We start from the raw sequence: 19,201 nt of genomic DNA, 5'->3' as shown, positions 1-19,201 counted from the left end.
GAGTAAAAATAGTTTTGTACCTAGCAAAACTATCAAACAAGTATATGAGCAAAATTGAAGCATTTATGGACACTCAAGGACTTAGAAATTTTATTTCCCATCGTTCTTTACTGAGGATTCATGCCAGAAAAACAAGGGTGAAAAACTGGAAATAGAAAACATAGGATACAAAAATAGGAGAACTAACCCAAACAATCAAGAAAATAAATCTCATGATGAGCGCTTTCGAGAAGGCTGAAATACAGTTTTCTATGTTAGAACATGAAGTCAGTGACTCTGGGAAGAATATCCTCAAAAAGAAGAAAGTGGGTTCCCATTCAATATATAGAATGAGTAAGAGGCTGAGATGTTAGTGATATGGTAAAGAGGACATTTATTTTTTCCTTCAAGAACAAATAAAAGGAAATTGGAAAATCCAGGAAAAATTCAAAGCTGTCTAAGAAAATCCTGGTCTGAATATGAAGCAAATTGAAATTTGACATGATTTTGAACCTCAGTGCTAAGAACATTCTTTTTGAAAGTCCCCTGAAGATTATGACACTGGATCCATAAGGAAGGAAATATAATTCTAGCATATCACTTGCCTCTGAGGCAGATATTTAATAATATCTACATTAAATATATTTATATACTCAGTATGATATCAAAAGTAATTACTTAAAAAATAACTCATAGAGCCCACCCCATTCAAGTTGGTGGGGTGAGATGCTTCAGGGCTCTGCCCCCCACAGATTTCTATATTTACAGAAGATTGCTCCAGCTACAGGAAGGGGGATGAAAATGTTGGGGGTGGGGACAAAGCCTGTTCATGAACCTGCTGGTGTGGATTCTGCCTTTCAGAGCCCAGATGGGTCCCTTCTTTTTTGATGGATGTTCTCTGGGAATTGGTTTAAAAATGACTCTGCCTTCTATGTGGCTAGCAAATACTGAGTATTGCACAATAAGGATCCAATCAAGAAAAGAGAAATGGGCAGACCCAAAGAGTGAAAGGACAGGGGATGGCACAGCCTTAGCTGCCAGATGAAATTTCATACCTTGATTTTCCACGTCCTTCAGAGGATCCACCCCTGGAGACAGGATAAAAAACATAGGAGTGGCCGGTCCTGATTCTTCAAATGAGGCTGCAAAATCCAGTGCTCTCCCCACTACGTATTTGCTTCCTAATTTCTCTTCAATAAAATCTCTGCCAGAAAAAGTACATAGATGTATACTCCTCACAAAATAACATTTGACAAATGTAGACAGAAATTTAAAGAATTGCTCAAGGTCATGGGCTAGTACAGAGGGAGGACTGGCTCCAAATTCACTGCTAATTATAATTTTTTTTCACTGCTTATTATTAAATCAGTATTTTCAGCCTGCTACTACCAGTTGCCAGCCTGCTTACTTAGATCAAGGCTCCCTCTGAGTCCCCATCTATCCTGGCCACAGCTGACTTCTGCTGTAACACCTGGGCACTCCATCACATCACCCCATCTATCAGGAGGCTGCCAGGACCAATGTTCTCTGAAAGCCGCAGCAGTTAACTTCTTTATTCCTGCTATCTTCCAATCCTACCCAAGTGCTAAGGTCCTCCAGTAATCTATTTTCTCATGTTCTCTCCTTCTCTGTGCTTCCTCTCATCTCACTCCCCTTACCCATGCTTCCTTTCAGAGTGTCCTGTTTTATGCTCACAGCTGTAATCACATCACTGAGTACCCGACCCAACTCCTGGCCTTAACTGAGACTTCTACTCTACTCCAAAGTCACTATTTTCCCTGTAGCTTTCTCAAGTTATACCTGACATACCCTGGGATGGGGGTCCCATTCCATGCTTACTGCTATGTTTAAACCATTGCTTCTTACTCTGTAACTCCACTGAGGCTCCTTTCTCCTGACTGCATCACTGCTACCCCTGCACATCAACATCGCTGATTGCTCCTCTGGCATCCTCATTCACTGAATCCTGAGGCACTCAGCTCATGGACTTTCTCTCCACTATCTTGGGTGACGTGTCTGTCCTGGGCCTCCCCACCCTCCTCCATTCCCTACCGCATGGCATAGGTCATCCGGTCAGGCCGCATGGCCCTCATCATGCAGAGGTGCTGCAGGGCCGTCTTGTTCTTCCACTCCTGTGGGAACTTCGCCTTCTCAGGGCATTCTGACTCTACAAACTTTTTCCAGCTCTTGGCAGATCCCTCGATGTCCCGATCCAGGTTGCAGAATTCTTCCATTGATGAAAGTGCCTGGGAAATTTCAGAGAAGTTTGAAGTGGAATGCAATGTCTACAGAAATCTGTGATTTGCTTGGTATTGTGGGGAGAGGGGCAAGATGGCTTCACATAGATAATTCTGCTTAATTTATATGTCTGGATCTGTGATCTTTCCCCAGGAAAACTTAAGGAAGAGGAAGGATTTTGATCAGGCTACCCTCTGGCCCTAAAATATGAAGGGCTCAGCAAATACAGATTTGGGAGATTATCAGGAGCAGACTTGCGTGTAGGATATTACATGGAAAACAGGGACAAGAAGGGGTACCAGGCTTATCTTGGTCCTGAGCCCTGGACATCTTTAGTCACTGACTCCTGCCTTTCATGTCCATACTCACTCTGCTAATAATTATATCAATTCTACTCTCAAAACATGTCCAGAGTCATCAACTTTGTGTAAATATCAACTCTAAAATTTCTAAGAGTTGCCTGTTATAGAAGGATTAAGTCCAAATGTTTTATTTGGCAATCAAATCTCTTAATTTAGTATCTCCCTCCAACCTATCCAGTTCACCAAGTCTCCTGGTTCCCTCCTCCTCTGTTTAGGCTTGTCTGCCCCCAACCTTGGATGTGTTCCAGATTCACTCCCAACTCAATTCCTTGTTCATACTAATTCTATGCATTTTGTTCTCCACCACGTTCTCTCCATTCCTCTTCCTGCGCTGGCCGTGGTCATTATTTGTAAGACACTGCACGTTGTCAAAGTTCAGTTTAAATCAGCATTCTTCCTTAGGTTTATCCTCTCTATCTTAGAACACATAATTCTTCCACCCTTCTTCTGAGGATCATTCAGAGCTACCCACAGAATTGACATCTGTAATAGAGAGTCTGACTCAATTTTTTGATGTTTGACTGGTGACAGCTTATCCCACCCTCTTTTCCTTCTACCCCACATCTGGTCAAGATGAAAAAAGAAAAAGACTGGGTGCTCCCTCCTTTAGTGCCAGAGGGAAGTTATACCACAAGCCCCTGGAACCCTCCAGCTGGACCCAACCCCTAATCACTAAAAAAAAAACAAAAAACAAAAAACGAGTTTCCTTTCCCAGCTCTCTCAAGCAATTTTCAGACTGCTTGAGAGTGGGCCTGCTCTCCCCTGAAAGCCTCATGTGAGTAATGAATTGTTCCACACCTTCTTGGTGTGTGTGTGGCATCATCAGTCTCTGCATTGGAACCAAATTTTGGGTGGGGGTCCTTCCTGTCTATTCAGGGTGCCCACAGCAACATTACCCACTCAGACGCTCAGTTATCTGTGGTCCTTCATTATTACTCAACTCTGCCTGTATGCCTCACTGATATCGCCAATGAGACTGAAAGGTAGGCTGTGTGGTCCAAAGCTCCTGCTACAGTGCCATGAATTTTAAGGAACCTGGTATATTATTGTTACTTGAATTCATTCATTTGTTCATTTATTTAACTTTTTTTTGAATGCTTGAGTGCCGGCTATGTGCCAGGTACTTGGAAATACAATGAACAAAACTAGACACATGAATTCAAGCAGCCGATAGCCCTAAGCAAAGGAGATAGAGGAGATGCGAGAAGCCTTGGGAGGCATGTGGAATTACACTGCACAGAGAGAGAGAGATAAAGGTAGAGAGAGGGAAGGAGATTCTTTTTTAACACTTTTTATTGTGAAATATATATACAAAAAGGCGATTCATTTCAAAATACATTTTAACAAGTAATTATAGAACAAATGTCAAAGTATGTTATGGTTACAGTTCCACAATTTCAGGTACTTCCTTCTAGCTGCCCCAAGACCCTGGAGACTAAAAACGAATATCAGTATAATGGTTCAGTAGTCATAGTCATTTGTTAAATCCTGTCTATTCTGTTACCACTTTTCCTTCTCCTCTGATCCTTCTCCCAGTCTTTAGGGGTACTTGGGCTATGTCCATTCTAACTTTTTCATGTTGGAAAAGGGCATCAATAATATGGGATAGGAGGATGGAACTAGTTGATGTTCTTGGAGAGACTGGCCTTTCTGAGTTTCAGGACTTCTCGGGCCTAGGAACTATCTGAAGGTTGTAGGTTTCTGGAAAGTAATCTTGGTGTGTGAAACTTTTGTGGGATCTCAGAGCCCTGGGTGTTCTTTAGGGTTAACAGGGATGATGTTGGTTGGGGTTTGGCAAACCATGGCAATTTGCAATATCTAGCTGAAGCTTCCATAGCTATTTCATATAGCTTATGGAATAAGGTATTCCTAAATATTCCAATAGTCTTCCATAAGACTATTCCACAGTCTCCAGATTAGCCTCTTGACTCTATTTGAATTCTCTTAGCCACTGATACTTTATTTTTTCACATTTCTTTTCCCCCTTTTGGTCAGGAAGGTATTATCAATCCTATGGTGCCAGGGCCAGGCTCATCCCTGGGAGTCATGTCCCACGTTGCCAGGGAGACTCACACCCCTGGATGTCATGTCCCATGTAGTGGGGAGGGTAATGATTTTTCTTGCAGAGTTGGTCTTAGATAGAGAGAGGCCACATCTGAGCAACAAAAGAGGTTCTCTGGAAATAACTTAGGCACAATTATAGGTAGGCTTAGCTTCTCTGCTACAGAAATAAGTTTCACAAGTGCAAGCCTCAAGGTCAGGGGACTGGACTATTAATTTGGAAGTCCCCAATGTTTGAGACCATATCAGGGATTTCCCAGGTGGGAAAGTGTAATAGTTTCATATTTTTTCACCAGTCCTTCAAGTGACTTTGCCAATACTTTTTCTTTTATTTGCATGGGCAGGCACTGGGAAACCATGGTCTCTGGCATGGCAGGCAACAACTCTGCCTGCTGAGCCACCATGGCCAGCCTACCAATATTTCTTAATTATCTGCCCAACATACTTTGGAATGTATCTGGATGTTATATTAAGCTCTATAGAATTGAAAGACCTCATTCCCAATTCTAAGCTCCAGGTATTCAGGTTGTTTAACTGAACTGGCCAGACAGGTTAAGTTAGATTGTGCGCTACAGAAAATTTAGATTTTGGACAAAATAAGCCTCTCTTTCTTTGGTCTCTTACAGTAGGTAAAGTTCTAAAATACAGACAATATCATCTTTTACCATGTATTTTGATTTACCTTATTCCTAAACACATTGGCTTCATTTTTATCTCTAATTGAAGCCTGATCCCTTTTTTTGGTTTTCTTGAACAGTTGTGTATGTAGGAATGCTGACTTTCAGAGCTGCAGAACTTCAACTCTGTGTCTTAGGTGTCACACAAGTACCCAAAGTTCCAGGAAAATACCAGGTTATATACATATAGCACAGCATCTTCGAATTTAGAAATAGCACTTAAAGCTCAGGAATAAATGTGACTGTTGTAAGAGGTTACAATCTAGGTCCCAATTTTCTTATAAGTATTTTCTAAAAAAGACCATACAATATTTGTCCTTTCATTTCTGGCTTATTGTCCTCATGGTTTGTTCACCTCTTTGCATATGTCATGGTTTTGTTCCTTTCTGTAGGTGCACAATATTCCATGTTATGTATATACCACATTTCACCCTTCTGCTGGGAAAGGGATTTTAAGTGAAGGATCAACAAGGGCCAAAGCCCATTGGGGACAGAGTGTGGAGTATGTCTGGAAGCAATATGACTGCAGTAGAGTTTTATGAGTGACAAGGGGAGATGACACTGGAGAAGGATATATACTTTTGTCCTGGGTTTGCCTTGGCTTTTCTCCTTTGTGAAGGAACACATGTCCTTGCTGATGTGCTCTGTGGTTTCCCAATCTCACCTAGACCACATAAAGAGCATTCTTGCTGAAAAGCTGCATTTGGTAGTGTGCGGAATGGTGGAGCTGGTGTTGGAGACATGAGTTCTGGCCCCAGCCCCACCACATAAGAGCCATTGGACTTGGAACCTGTTTTTAAATATTTGTGGGACTTTGTAAAATGAACCCAGACTTTAGTCTGTATATATCATTCTATGGACTAATGTAGATAAAAGTGCTTGAAAACAGTAGAATGTCCCATATCCTTTGGGGCTCCCCATATTACTGGATAGCAATTGCTGGCTTACTTATCTTTACTCCCACAAGATTGTGAGTCCCTGTGGGCAAGAACTTTCTTAAGCATCTTTATATGTCTAGGCCTCACAGGTTGTCTGGTACTTAGGAGGAGCTCAATTAATAAAGCTTGACACCTGGCCTGCCACCAGGAGGGACCTTGACAGGCCAGGAAAAGACTCAGCTGCTGTCATTATTGTTCTCTGGGCTGAAGAACTAACTTGCCTCTTCTTCCATGCATCCACTCTCCCCCTCTTTCCAGCCAGCATCATCATTAGCCCTTCTGTAGCCCATTACCCCCTCTGGCATCACCACCAAACTGAGCAAATTATACTATGATCAGTGCTCCCAGCTGCCACGACTGGGTGGGAAACACTTTTCTGAAGCTCTGGGTTGAACACAATTGCAAATTGCAACTCTTAATCTTCTAAATGAGGGAAAGGGATTTCAAACCTCCTAATATGCTAAATGGAAATGACAAATTGACCTAATTATGTTGGACAGTGCGGCAAAATACAACTGTGCTAAATTGGCTTCCAGAGTGGTGGTGAGGGGCCTGTTCAAAGGCTAACAGAGGTGTGTATCACAGATGAGATTTTCTAATCAGAAACAGAATGTTCCCATTATCTTAAAGTTCAGCATTTAAGGGCACTTAAAAAAACCCATACAAAGGATAATAACAAAAGCAGCACTTCATCACAAAAACTTCATTCATTACCGGCTTATCAGTTCTTCTGTGGAAGCAAGGCAATCAACATTCCTTACTAGATGGAATGCTTAAATTTTTTTTTTTTTATCTTGTCCTATCCCATTATACTTATTTTTGTTTCTTGAGGCTAAAATACAACCAAACACTTAAAAAGAGCATTCATCCAAGGCTTCAACAATATGTACTATACATTGCATTGTATCTCACCTGCTCATATCCTGTACTGTGATTGAGTATGACAGGCCAAAACTCTGCTGCTGCACACAACCAACTCAGATATATAGAGAGAAAGCTTCAGTCAGTTGCAGAAGACTTTGAAAAGCCACAAACCAAAACAAAATGAAACAAAGCAAAGCAAAGCAAAACAAAACAAACGACCTATTTTGTGAGAAGAGGAATGGAAAGGGAGTGCACAATAGCCTTTGAGTTGAACTATGTAAAATGAAAGCATTAAAGTGTTCTTGTGAATCATTTATTTTTTATGAGTTTTGCTGCAGAGGGCTTTGTTGGGTATTATAGAGAGAGGCAACTGGACCTGTCCCATGTGGGTAACTCACGGTCCCTGAAAGTTTTTCCTTCTTTGGACAAATTCTATCAGGCACAATTTGTATTAACAACAGCATCTATCCATCCATCTTACAGCTGGGTAATTCTTAACCATAACTATAGCCATAATCAACCTCCATTTACCGAAAATTTACTATGTGTCTGGCATATTCTGTGAAATAGGTATTATGAGGGTCATTTCGCAGATAAGGGAAGAAAGACCCAGAGGCTAATTTGCCAGAGGTCTCACACACAAAAAAACCTGAATTTGAAGCCAGGAATGTCTGACTCCGAAACCCATGTTAACTAGTCCATTTCCATCATCGCTGTAGTTCTGCAGATGCTCTAGTTCTGACCACTTTCTAGAATTAATTTTTCATAAGGTCATCAGACTACATAGAGCCACTGTTCTCAAGAGCTAGAACTGTGTCGACGAATAAGCCACTTGCCAATAAGTGGCTGTTGAGTATTTGAAATGTGGCTACTATGACAGAGGAACTAAATTTTAAATTTTATTTATTTTAATTATTTTTAAAGTTAAATTAAAAATCTGACACGATTTAGTAAATGAAAATCCTTTAAATAGGTTTGGAACAACTTGGATATATGAATTAATGTTTCAATTGTAACTCTTATGACATCAAAATACTAATCATTTATTTCTGATGAACATTTGGCATCTGAAATTGAGATGTGCTGCAAGAATATGAAATACACACTAGATTTTGAAGTACAGAAATAAAGTACTTCAATAAATTTTGAATCAGTTACATGTTAACATTTTGCGTATATCGGGTTCAAGAAAATGTATTATTAAAATTAACTGCATCCATCTTTTTTTTACATTTTTTAATGTGGCTACTGGAAAATTTAGAATTATATATGTGGCACATAATAAATTTCTTTTGGATGGTGCTACTAGCATGTATCTATTAATCTAAATCTTATGTAGCCTAGGAAAGTTGTTGTTTTCCTTATATACATACATGCTTAGGCATTTTGTAACTTTGTAATTTTGTTTTCTGTTCTGAATAGAGCTCCCCCTTGTTTCTTTCCCAATATATCATTCACCTTCTCATTCACAGGAGTGGGCCCAGAATGACAAAGGGCATTTTAAAATAAAAATCAGGTCACACCTTTATTATTTAGATCAGGGATCTGCCAACTATAGTTTTCAGAGCAAATGTGGCCCTTTACAGAAAAAAATGCTGATCCCTGATTTATATGCAGGAATTAAATTGATTAAGAGAATAGTTAAAGACTCTGCTAAAGTTAGAAAAATATTTTGAGCAATGATAGCATTAGTGGAATGAACCTACACTTTCCTAAGATGACTCCTTTCAGGGGACAGCATGCACATAAATGGTTAAGCTCTGGGTTTTTCTTCTAAAGCCAATCTACTTGGATAGACCTCAAGGGAATTATGCTGAATGAAAACGTCAGTTCTAAAAGGTTACATACTGTATGATTCCATTTACATAATGTTTTTGAAATGACTAAATTGTACAAATGGAGAACATAATAGTGGTTGTCAGGTATTGGGGATTGGGAAGGCGAGGGAGGTGGTTTTGGTTATAGAAGAGCAACATGAGGGGTCCTTGTGGTGATGGAACTTTCTGTATCTTGACTGTGTGATGATTACACATATCATAAAATCGCATAGAACTAAATGTGCACACATGTAAGCATGTAAAATGGGTGAAATCTGAAGAAGATTGGTAGATTGTATCAACATCAATTTCCTGGTTGTGATATTGTACTTTAGTTTTGCAAGATAACGCCACCGGGGGAAACTGAGTAAAGTGTACACAACTCTCTCTGCATTATTTCTTATAACTGCATATGATCTTATAATTGTTTCAAAATAAACAGTTTAATTAGAATTATAAGAAGAGTTAATCTTAGTACTTTAGAAACATACTTCTTTGGGTTCTTAAACATGTGCAAAATGCCAGAAACTTTGAAGATCATGAACAAGGTTCATATTAATGCAGATGTTACTCCTTACACATCCCAGTGCAACTCTGGTGCTCAGTCAAGTGTGTCCTGGATCACTGCTCTCTCTGTAATGGCTAAAGACACCCTTGGGAGAGTGGGTCTCTGTTCTGGAGCTGGCATTCACTCGGTCAACAGATAGTGAGCCCCTGCTGTATGCCATGCATCGTGCCAGGTCCTGTGAACGCAGACATGCTCTCTGCTAAAATCGACTAGAGTTTGTGATCTTTTCAAGGTTCACAGAACACCAACTACACTAAGTTGCAGCATAAGGAAAGAAGATGGGCTTTGCCATCAGACAGACTGAATTTGCTACTTATAAGCTGTGTGACCTCAGTTTTCTCATATGTTAAATGTGAACAAATAAAACCTATTGCCCAGGTGGATATGAAAATGAAATAAGGTATTCATGTAAAATGTCAGGCACTCAATAAATATGAGCTATTATTAACCCTGAGCATTCCAGGATGGAATACATCCCAGCTCTTAAACTGAATTAGGATTCACATGATGTGATGGTTAGATTCTGGTGTCAACTTCACAAAGTGATTATGCCCAATTACCTGGTCAGGTAAGCACTGGCCTGACTGTTGCTGCCAGGATATTTTGTGGTTGGTTGATGAACTGGAAGGCTGGTGTATTAAATCATCAGTCAGTTGATTGCATCTGTGGCTGATTACATTTGGGATCAACTAAGGTGTGTCTCCCACAATGAGAGAATCTATTCAGTTCAAGGCTCTTAAGAAAGAAGAAACTCACTGCTTCTTCAGCCAGTAAGCCTTTTCTCTGGAGTTTGTCCAGACCCTTCATTGGAGCTGCCAGCTTCACAGCCTGACCTACGGATTTTGGACTCTTCCATTCCCATGGTTGCATGAGACACCTTTATAAATCCCGTATTTACAGATCTCTCTTGTTGGTTCTGTTTCTCTAGAGAACCCTGACCAATACACATGGTTAAGCCAGAACTCAGCCCGGGCATCTGTTCGTTTCTTGGAAGTGCTGTGGCAGTATCTCCACTTCAGCACCATGGACTCACGAAGTTGCCCATAGGCCAGCCTTAAGCGCTGGTAGATAGGAGACAGTTCAGCTGAGTTAGAGAAGCTGGCAGGACCTTACCATCCCCTCTCACCCTGGAGGCAGAGCCCTCTCAAACCAGCATGCCCCTCCTCTGCAAAGCCTTTGCTGCAGGCACCGGAAAGGTGAGCTCCGTGGTGGGGGTGTAGATAAGGGGTGCGCCTATGTTTAACACTTAGCACTGTGTTTGAACCCCCAAAAAGAGCTCCACTGACTTCCTGGGAACAAGTGTTAGGGAACTATCTGAATAATCAGAGTCACTTTTTTTTTTTTTTGAAGTCAGACCTAACCTTGATGCTGCCCCAGGCCTGATGGGAGAGGAATTCCACTGGACTCACGATGCCTGTCTGTACAGGAGACCGAAGCAGGAAATCCAGCTCTGCTGCACTGATTTCTTGGTTCATTAGGAGAATCTGCAATGTGAAATGACACTCTGTTTCTTTGCTTGTGGCAGTCACCAGGGCCTGGAGGTATCAGGGGTTGTCACTCACTGCAATTATTGCTGCTCCTAACACTAGAGCTTATCAATCAATTTCTGGTTGTTTAAAGAGGTTGGAGTGAAAGGAAATATACATCCAGGCACATCACTTCTTTTTTCACCCCAGACATCAGGATGACTTAAATGCACACAGTGAAAAGTTTTATATTTTGGTTAGTAGGCATTTATTCTGCATCTAACATAAATGATATGAATAACATGCTTATCAGGCTTGGTTCCTGTAATCTAATTGAGGAGATGACTTACAAATTATATGATTTGGGGAGAGTTTCAAAGCAATATGTGAATATATGCAAAGTTACAGTGTATATATGAATCAATAACAGGGAGAAGTTTCCAGAATAGAGGAGTGATCAGCAAGCAGGGGGAGAAGTGTTAATCTGATTCACCTTTCTGTAAGTCATTTGAATCAGGTTCTGGAGAAGCTGAGAGATCACAGTATTTAGACAGGAAAGGAAGACTTTGTGGGGAGGGAGAAATGAAAAGTGCAGCAACTTGGAAGCGGCGTTAGTGAAGTATGCGTGGGAGGGGAAGCTTTTGGTGTGGCTGAAGTCAAGGGTTCACTTTGGGAAGGGTTATTCTCCCAGCTTCAAATAATGTTCTGCGCTGTAAAGTTATAGATGGGAATGCTCATTAAGAAGAAAATAAGATGGTCAGTTTGAGGAAAAATCTGTAAGAAGAAAAGCTGGAAACAGCAGATGAGGTGAAGACTTTGTAAAAGGAGGGTGGAATATTTTATGAGGAGATAAGGGTCAGAGCTATGGGTAGATGTCCTTGGACTCTGGGGAAAATGAGTGGAAGGAGGGAAATGAGTCTATGTTGCGGTCTAAGTTCTCTTTGCGAGAGCCAAGCTGTCATTTGACCTCAAGTGGGGACTAGAGAAGGTCAGGAGAAGAAGCTACACTGACACTCAGGCATAAACTCAGACTTGGGGATGCTCCAACAGGGGGACCCAGCACATAGGTGATCACAGAATCACTGATTTTTAGAATTGGAAAGGAGCTAGTCTGTATTTCCAATTTACATATGGAAAAAAGTTCCAATTCTCAGTGATCAGAAGGGTAAATTCAGGGAAATAAGTTTTCATGAATTTTTATGGCTGAGAGTGAGAGGAAGGCAAGGGTTTCTTATTAAAGATCTAGTAACTCTGGAAGTTCTGATGCTCCCAAGCCCTTAAAAATCAAAGCTAATAAAAACTTATTCAGGGCAAGACTACTGTGGCTATAGAAAGACCTATGCAATTTCTTATGTCAAGGGACGTTTGGGACAGGTAAATATGCAACCATAAAGGTAAGTAGATAATGACAAATATTCTAGCAAAGTTCTTACAGAATCCCCAAAAGAATTTAGTTGTTGGTACGGCCAACTGGTTTCCTCCTTAGTGTCAGTTTGGATTGACTGGTAGTTGCTGCTGGAGGCCTCTATTAAGGAGACTTATGTGCTGGGTTTCCCTGTTGGAGCATCCCCAAGTCTGAGTTTATGCCTGAGTGTCAGTGTAGCTTATTCTCCTGACCTTCTCTACTCCCCACTTGAGGTCAAATGACAGAGTATAATGACTGACCAATCATGTCAGCATGAATAGGATGTTGGTGGGGGCTGCATGCATGCAGCATACTGGACCTTCTTGTTAGAGGCTTCTACCTAGACATCAAGAGACATACTAAAGACAGAGATGTTAAAAAGGAAAAGTTTTTATGCCAACTTTATGGGCCAGAGAGAAGTAATTTTGGGGCACTAAAAAGATTGTAACTACTTCAGTCATCCTACCTGGAAGGTGAGCTGGGCAAGGTAAGTCAGCTTGTCACACTCGAAGAGCCCACGGGTGGTGTACTGGTACACAGAGAAAGTGATGCTGTCTATGAGATTGTTGACACGCTCCTTGAGATTCTCATCAGGAGCGGCCCTCTCCACAGCCTTCTGGAACACAATACTGAAGGCCTGGCGGGGAGAAGGCAAGATGTGGGTGATTTATACAGCTCTCTCTCTATATAGTTAGTGGCCTTATCTGTGAAGGACATTACAATTTTCCAGTCTGCAGAAATGCTTTCCTAGCATATTCTACCAAGAAGCAACAGTGAAACAGGAAAACATGCTTTAGTTCTTTTCTTTAGTTTGCTCATATGAATTATTATGATGCGACAAAGTGGGTAAAACTATGTAATAAACAGGCAATAGCCTACAGCTTCAATAATGAAAAATAAATGCTCAGTAGTCAAACACAATTAAATTAAAGCTAATAAATTTTTGTTGGATAACTACCTGATTACAAAGTAATGCAGCCAATGATAGACAACTGGGATCAATGATTATATCACTAGTTATAAAATCTTTGGGTTAGAACAATGTCTTGGACAACTATGTTGCCTAAAATAGGCATCTGCATGTTATGAACTCTCAGAATATGTTTAATTCACAATATTCCTTTTGGTAATGATAAGAATCTCATTTGTTCTTTATTTTTTTTCCTATTAAATCTGCAGTTACTTGATGAGTCCTCTACCCCCTCTTTTTAAATGCAAGTTTATTGAGATATATTCACATACCATATAATTTTCCAAAGTGTGCAACCAATGCTTCAGTATTGTAATATGGTTGTGCATTCATCACCACAATCAATTTTTGAACATTTTCATTACTCAAAAAAAATACATATAGGAATAAAAATAAAAATGAAAAAAAAAATACCCAAAACATCTCATATCCCTTATCCTCCTATTATTTATTTTTTGTCCTTATTTTTTTGCTTCTCTGACCACACAAAGGATAAAGAGAGTGTCAGTCATGAGGTTTTCATAATCACATGGTCACACTGTAAAAGCTATATAGTTATACAAATGTCTTCAAGAATCAAGGCTACTGGATTACAGTTCAACAGTTTCAGGTGTTTCCTTCCAGCAATTCTAATCCACTAAAACCCAAAAAGGAATATTCCATATAATCCATAAGAATAAGCTCTAGAATGACCTTTCAACTCTATTTGAACTCTCTCAGCCACTGTGTTTCATTTCTCTTCTCCCCTTTGGTCAAGAAGGCTTTCTCAATCCCACAATGCCAGGTCCAGGCTCATTCCCGGGAGTCATGTCCCATCTTGCCAAAGAGATTTACACCCGTGGGAGTCATGTCCTATGTAGCAGGGAGGGCTCACCTGCAGAACTGGCTTTGAGAGAGAGGCTACATCTGAGTAACATAAGAGGATATCTGGGGGTCACTCTGGCATAATTATAAGAAGGCTTAGCTTCCCCTTTGCAGAAATTAGTTTAATAAGGGCAAGCTCCAAAATTGAGGGCTCGTCCTACTAAATTGTTAGTCTCCAATGCTTGTGAGAATATCAGGAATTCCTCAGTTGGGGAAGTTTAAGATTTCTACATTTTCCCCCAGTCCAACAAGGGGACTTTGCAAATATTTTTTTATTCTCTGCCCAGATTACTCTGGAATGTATGGGGCATCACACTAACCTATACAAATAAACAAGATTTCACACTCCCTTTTCAAGGTTCCATGTAATTATGGTTACATAATTTGAATAAACTGAACTTGAAAGTTAAATTAGATAGTGTGCTATAGAAAATAAAAGTTTTGCACCAAATAAATATCTCTTCCTTTGGTCTCACACAGAAATTGAAGTTTTAAAACACAGTCAATATCATCCTTTACCTTAGTCCTAACTAGATCAGTGTCATTCATACCACTAATTGAAATCTGATCTTTCCTTCAGCTTTTCTAATAGTTGCTGTATGGGATAATGCTGACTTTCAAAGCTGCAGGGAGATGACCAAGGGAGGACCAGGTTGTACATAAAGAGTTCAGCATCTCAGAATTTAGAAATAACCTTTACAGCTCAGGAATAGTTATGACTGCCATAAGAGCCTACTATCTAGGAACCTTTACAATAAATCTCCCCTGATAACCTATGCTCTAGAATTCAATTCTCAGAGTTTGCACATTATAGTTAATCCATATTAGGGAGGCATTATAATATTTGTCTTTTGTTTCTTGCTTATTTCACTCAACATACTGTCCTTAAGTTTCATTCACCTAGTTGTATGCCTCACAGCTTCACTCCTTCTTGCAGCCACTTAATATTCCATTGTATGCATACACCACAGTTTGCCCCTCCATTCATCAGTTGATGTACCCTTAGGCCATCTCCATCCACTGCAAACTGTGAATACTGATTCCATAAACACCAGTGTGCAAAGGCCTATTCATGTCCCTGCTTTCAGTTCTTCCAAGTATATTTTTAATAATGGGGTTGCAGGATCATACAGCAACCTTATACTTAGCCTCCTATGGAACCACTACACTGCCCTCCAGAGGAGGTGCACCATTCTACTTCCCCACCAACAGTGAATAGGTGCATCTCTCTCTTCTCCACATTTTCTCCAGAACTTGTATCTTTCTGTTTATTTTTAAACAGTTTTATTCATACTTCATACTATTCATCCTAAGCAAACAATCAATGGTTCCCAGTATAATCACATAGTCATGCATTCATTACCACAATCTCTATGAGGACATTTCCATTTCTTCCAAAGAGGAAGAAAAAGGAAAAAAGGAAGAATAAAAATAAAATAAAAAGGAGAAACACCACCACCAAGAATCCCATAACCATCCCTTATATCCCCCTCTTATTGATATTGAGCTTTGGCATATTGCCTTTGTTACAATTAACGGAAGCATATTACGATGTTACTGTTAACTATAGATCCTAGTTTGCATGCAATTGCATGATTGTATCTTTCCATATACCATCCCATTTTCAACACCTTATAATGTTTACATTCATTTGTTTTCCCTTATGGAAAAACATTCTTATATTTGTGCATTTAATCACCATCATTGTCCACTCTAGGTTTCACTAGGTTATACAGTTCCAGTCTTTATCCTCTATCATTCCTTCTTTTGTCATACATGCCCCTAGCCTTCCTCTTTCAACCATACTCACATTCAGCTTTCTTCAGTGTACTTACAATATTTTCTACCATCAGATAGTACTGTGCTATCTTTATTTTATTTCTGGATCTTTACAATCAATCCTGTTGAACATTCCATACTCCTTCAGCATCAAATGCCCAATCTCTACCCTCATTTTATCTCCTGATAACCTGTCTTCTCAACTTTAACTCTCAAAGTTCACTCATTAATATTAGTTCATACTAGTGAGACCATACAGGATTTGTCCTTCTGTTTTTGGCTAATTTCACTTGACATAATGTCCTCAAGTTTCATCCATATTGGTGTATGTGTTGTGACTTTATTCTGACCATTACTGATAGCCTGCATTTCTATATTCTTCTCCAAACTTCTCTCTCCTGTCTGCCTGTAGTATTCCCTTTAGTATTTGTAAGCAGGTCTCTTGTTCACAAACTCCCTCAGTGTCTCTTTGCTTGAAAATACTTTAAACTCACCCTCATTTCTAAAGGACAATCTTACTGGACGTAGAACTCTTTGTTGGCAGTTTTTCTCTTTCATTATCTTAAATATATCATACTGCTGCCTTCTCATCTGATGATTTCTGCTGAGAAATCCACATATTTGTATGTGATGGATTGCTCTTCACTTGCTGCTTTCAGAATTCTCTCTTTGTCCTTGACATTTGACAATCTGATAAATAAGTGTCTTGGAGTAGGTCTATTCAGATCTATCCTGTTTGGGGTACACTCTGCTTCTTAGATGTGTAATTTTATATCTTTCATAACAGTTGGGAAATTTTCAGTGATTACATCCTCCATTAGTCTTTCTGTTCCTTTTCCCTTCTCCTTCTGGGACACCCCTAACAAGCATATTCATGTGCTTCATGTTGTCATTCAATTTTCTGAGACCCTGCTTATATTCTTTCCATTCGTTTCCCTGTATTTTCACTTGTGTGTTGGATTTCAGATGGTTTGTCCTCTAGTTCACTAATCCTTTCTTCTGTCTCTTCAAATCTCTTGCAAGTCTTCATTGTGCTTTTCATCTCTTTTATTTTGCCTTTTATTCCCATAAGTTCTGCCATTTGTTTTTTTAAGCTTTTGAGTTCTTCTTTATGGTAGCCCAATGTTTTCTTTATGTCTTACTTCTCTTTTGTCATATCTTCCCCCAACTCAATGATTTGATTTAGCATGTTTGTTTGAACATCTTTAATTAGTTGTTTCAACTCTTTTATCTCGTTTAAAGTGTTAATTTGTTCCTTCAAGCCATATAGTCATTTTAGTATGACTCATAGTTTTTTTTGTTGGTATCTATGCATCTGATTTCCTTGATTAGTTTATTTCAGGGGTTGTTTTCATTCTTTAACCTAGGATTTTCTTGTTGGATGGCTTTGTTCTCTATTTGTTCTTTGGCATTCATCTCAACTTATTCTAGACCTCTAGTATATTATGTTTAACTGATCAGAATTTTTCAGCTCTTGTTTTTCTGGTTCTTGCCCTTTCTCTATGAAACTTTTTTTTTTTGAGGAGGGTCTCTCAAGATATGGTAGACCACAATCAGATTTTCCAAGGCCAGACAGGCCCACATCTCAGGAGGAGGGTGTAATAAGTACCAAGTTTCCCTAAAGATGAGACCCAGCAAGTTTTCAGACTTTCCTGTGAAGCTTTTAGGCTCTGTGCTTTTCCTATCCTGCCTAGCGGGTGGTGTTTGTCAGCCTTCAGATCCCCACTGGAATAAAGTGGTGAGATGCCTTTAATTCTCAGCAGACTCTGTCCCTGATTTTGATTCCCAGGCAAGCTTAAACAGTTTTTGATCCCCAGGGCCTGGGTCTGAATTCTCTGAAGGAGGGCTGCCACTGGAGTTGGGCCCCACCTGACTTTTTTTGAGAAAGATACACACTTTAGGGAATTATCTCCTTCACTTGACTTGTTACTTTGTCTCCCAAACCTATCTTAACTCTGCCCTCAGTGCTGACAATTGAAAATGCTTGAGGCTTTCTCTAATGAGCAACTTAGAAGAGCTTAAAAAGAAAAAAGGAAGTATTTTTTCAGAGACAGTCCCTAGCCCTCAATTTCACCAGTCAAGAGCCAGAGTTGGTACCCAGCTGTATGTGCCCCTTTTTCTTGGACATAGCCCTTTCCAGTATTCTGAATTATACATTAAAATATAATAGGAAATAAAAATAATATAAACCAATTTTTATTGTTTTAAACTTAGATACTGAGTATAAAAATAGATCTATATTCTAAAAGTGCTGCATTTTAAATGTGACAAAATAGAATGAACCAGTAAAGCAAATAAAAACCAAGATATAAGCTATACGTTTTCAATTCTTAGCTATTTAGATTTCTTATCTTTTCTTTATTTCCCCTTGGCAGCTTCAAAGAAATAAAACATCTTAAGTCTTTCTCATGTCAGGTATTGGGACTGCAATGGAAATCATGTAAGATTCCAGTCTCAGAATTTCCTCATTTACAAAATGGTGAACAAATGTGCAATCCTCTTTCCATTCAGTAGTTCAATGGGTTTCTCATTAGCAAAGCTCCCACAGTCTTTCTTCACCTAGCTTTGAAGAAGAAAAATCTAGCAAAATCTTCTTTGACCACCTTCAAGTCAATTCAGTGATGCTTAATCTCACTCAGTAAGTTTTGGATTTGAATAATGGCACATTAGAGACTGGTAATGTCATCTGGCACTATGGCAGCTTGGAAAGCTTCCATCTACTGATGAGGGTAGCATAGAGACCAAAAGGATAGGTTTCCCCAGGTGGTTATTATGACTTCTCTCTAAAACTCTGTCTTTTTAAAAATGACATGGGTCACTAAAGATTCTCTATCAACTAAGTTTGAACAAAGTGATTCATAATTCAAGAAAAGCTTTTGAGAAAATAAAAACCTAGGCATACAGCATTTTCTTTACACTAAACTAATTTTGCCTCTCTTTTTCCTTTTCCATCCTAAGAAAATCTTCCTTTTCTTCTGACTCTAGGTGTCTGAAAAGCACTGGTGCTGGTTCCAGTTCCTCTGTGGCTTCCTGATCACAGGTCTCTTCTTTGTGTTGGCTCTCACTTATAGGTACCTGTGAGTTTTGTAGCTTTTTTAGAGTTCTTGTCCATTACCTTCTATCTTAGACATTTTTTATATTTTCACTAACACCAGATTATAAGCACACTTACTTTCTTATCTTTCCCAGAAATCATTTCAGCTGTTTACATAT

General features: G+C 39.5%; 1 protein-coding gene across 10 annotated transcripts in view; it reads right to left on the bottom strand.

Moving 5' to 3' along the window:
* The window catches only part of DNAH9 (dynein axonemal heavy chain 9), a 372,566-nt gene that overhangs the window by 49,055 nt on the left and 304,310 nt on the right, over positions 1–19,201 (bottom strand). For all 10 annotated transcript variants that reach the window (XM_077166001.1, XM_077166002.1, XM_077166003.1 and 7 more), the window contains 4 exons: positions 12,842–13,012; positions 10,866–10,988; positions 2,032–2,225; positions 1,035–1,183 (listed from right to left, as the gene is read on the bottom strand). In XM_077166001.1, coding sequence (XP_077022116.1) covers positions 1,035–1,183; positions 2,032–2,225; positions 10,866–10,988; positions 12,842–13,012 — 637 coding nt within the window. The remainder of the gene's footprint in view (positions 1–1,034; positions 1,184–2,031; positions 2,226–10,865; positions 10,989–12,841; positions 13,013–19,201) is intronic.

This window comes from Tamandua tetradactyla, chromosome 6 (genome assembly GCF_023851605.1).
Source record: "Tamandua tetradactyla isolate mTamTet1 chromosome 6, mTamTet1.pri, whole genome shotgun sequence".
Classification (NCBI taxonomy): Eukaryota; Metazoa; Chordata; class Mammalia; order Pilosa; family Myrmecophagidae; genus Tamandua; species Tamandua tetradactyla.
This window is presented reverse-complemented; position numbering and strand designations above follow the sequence as displayed.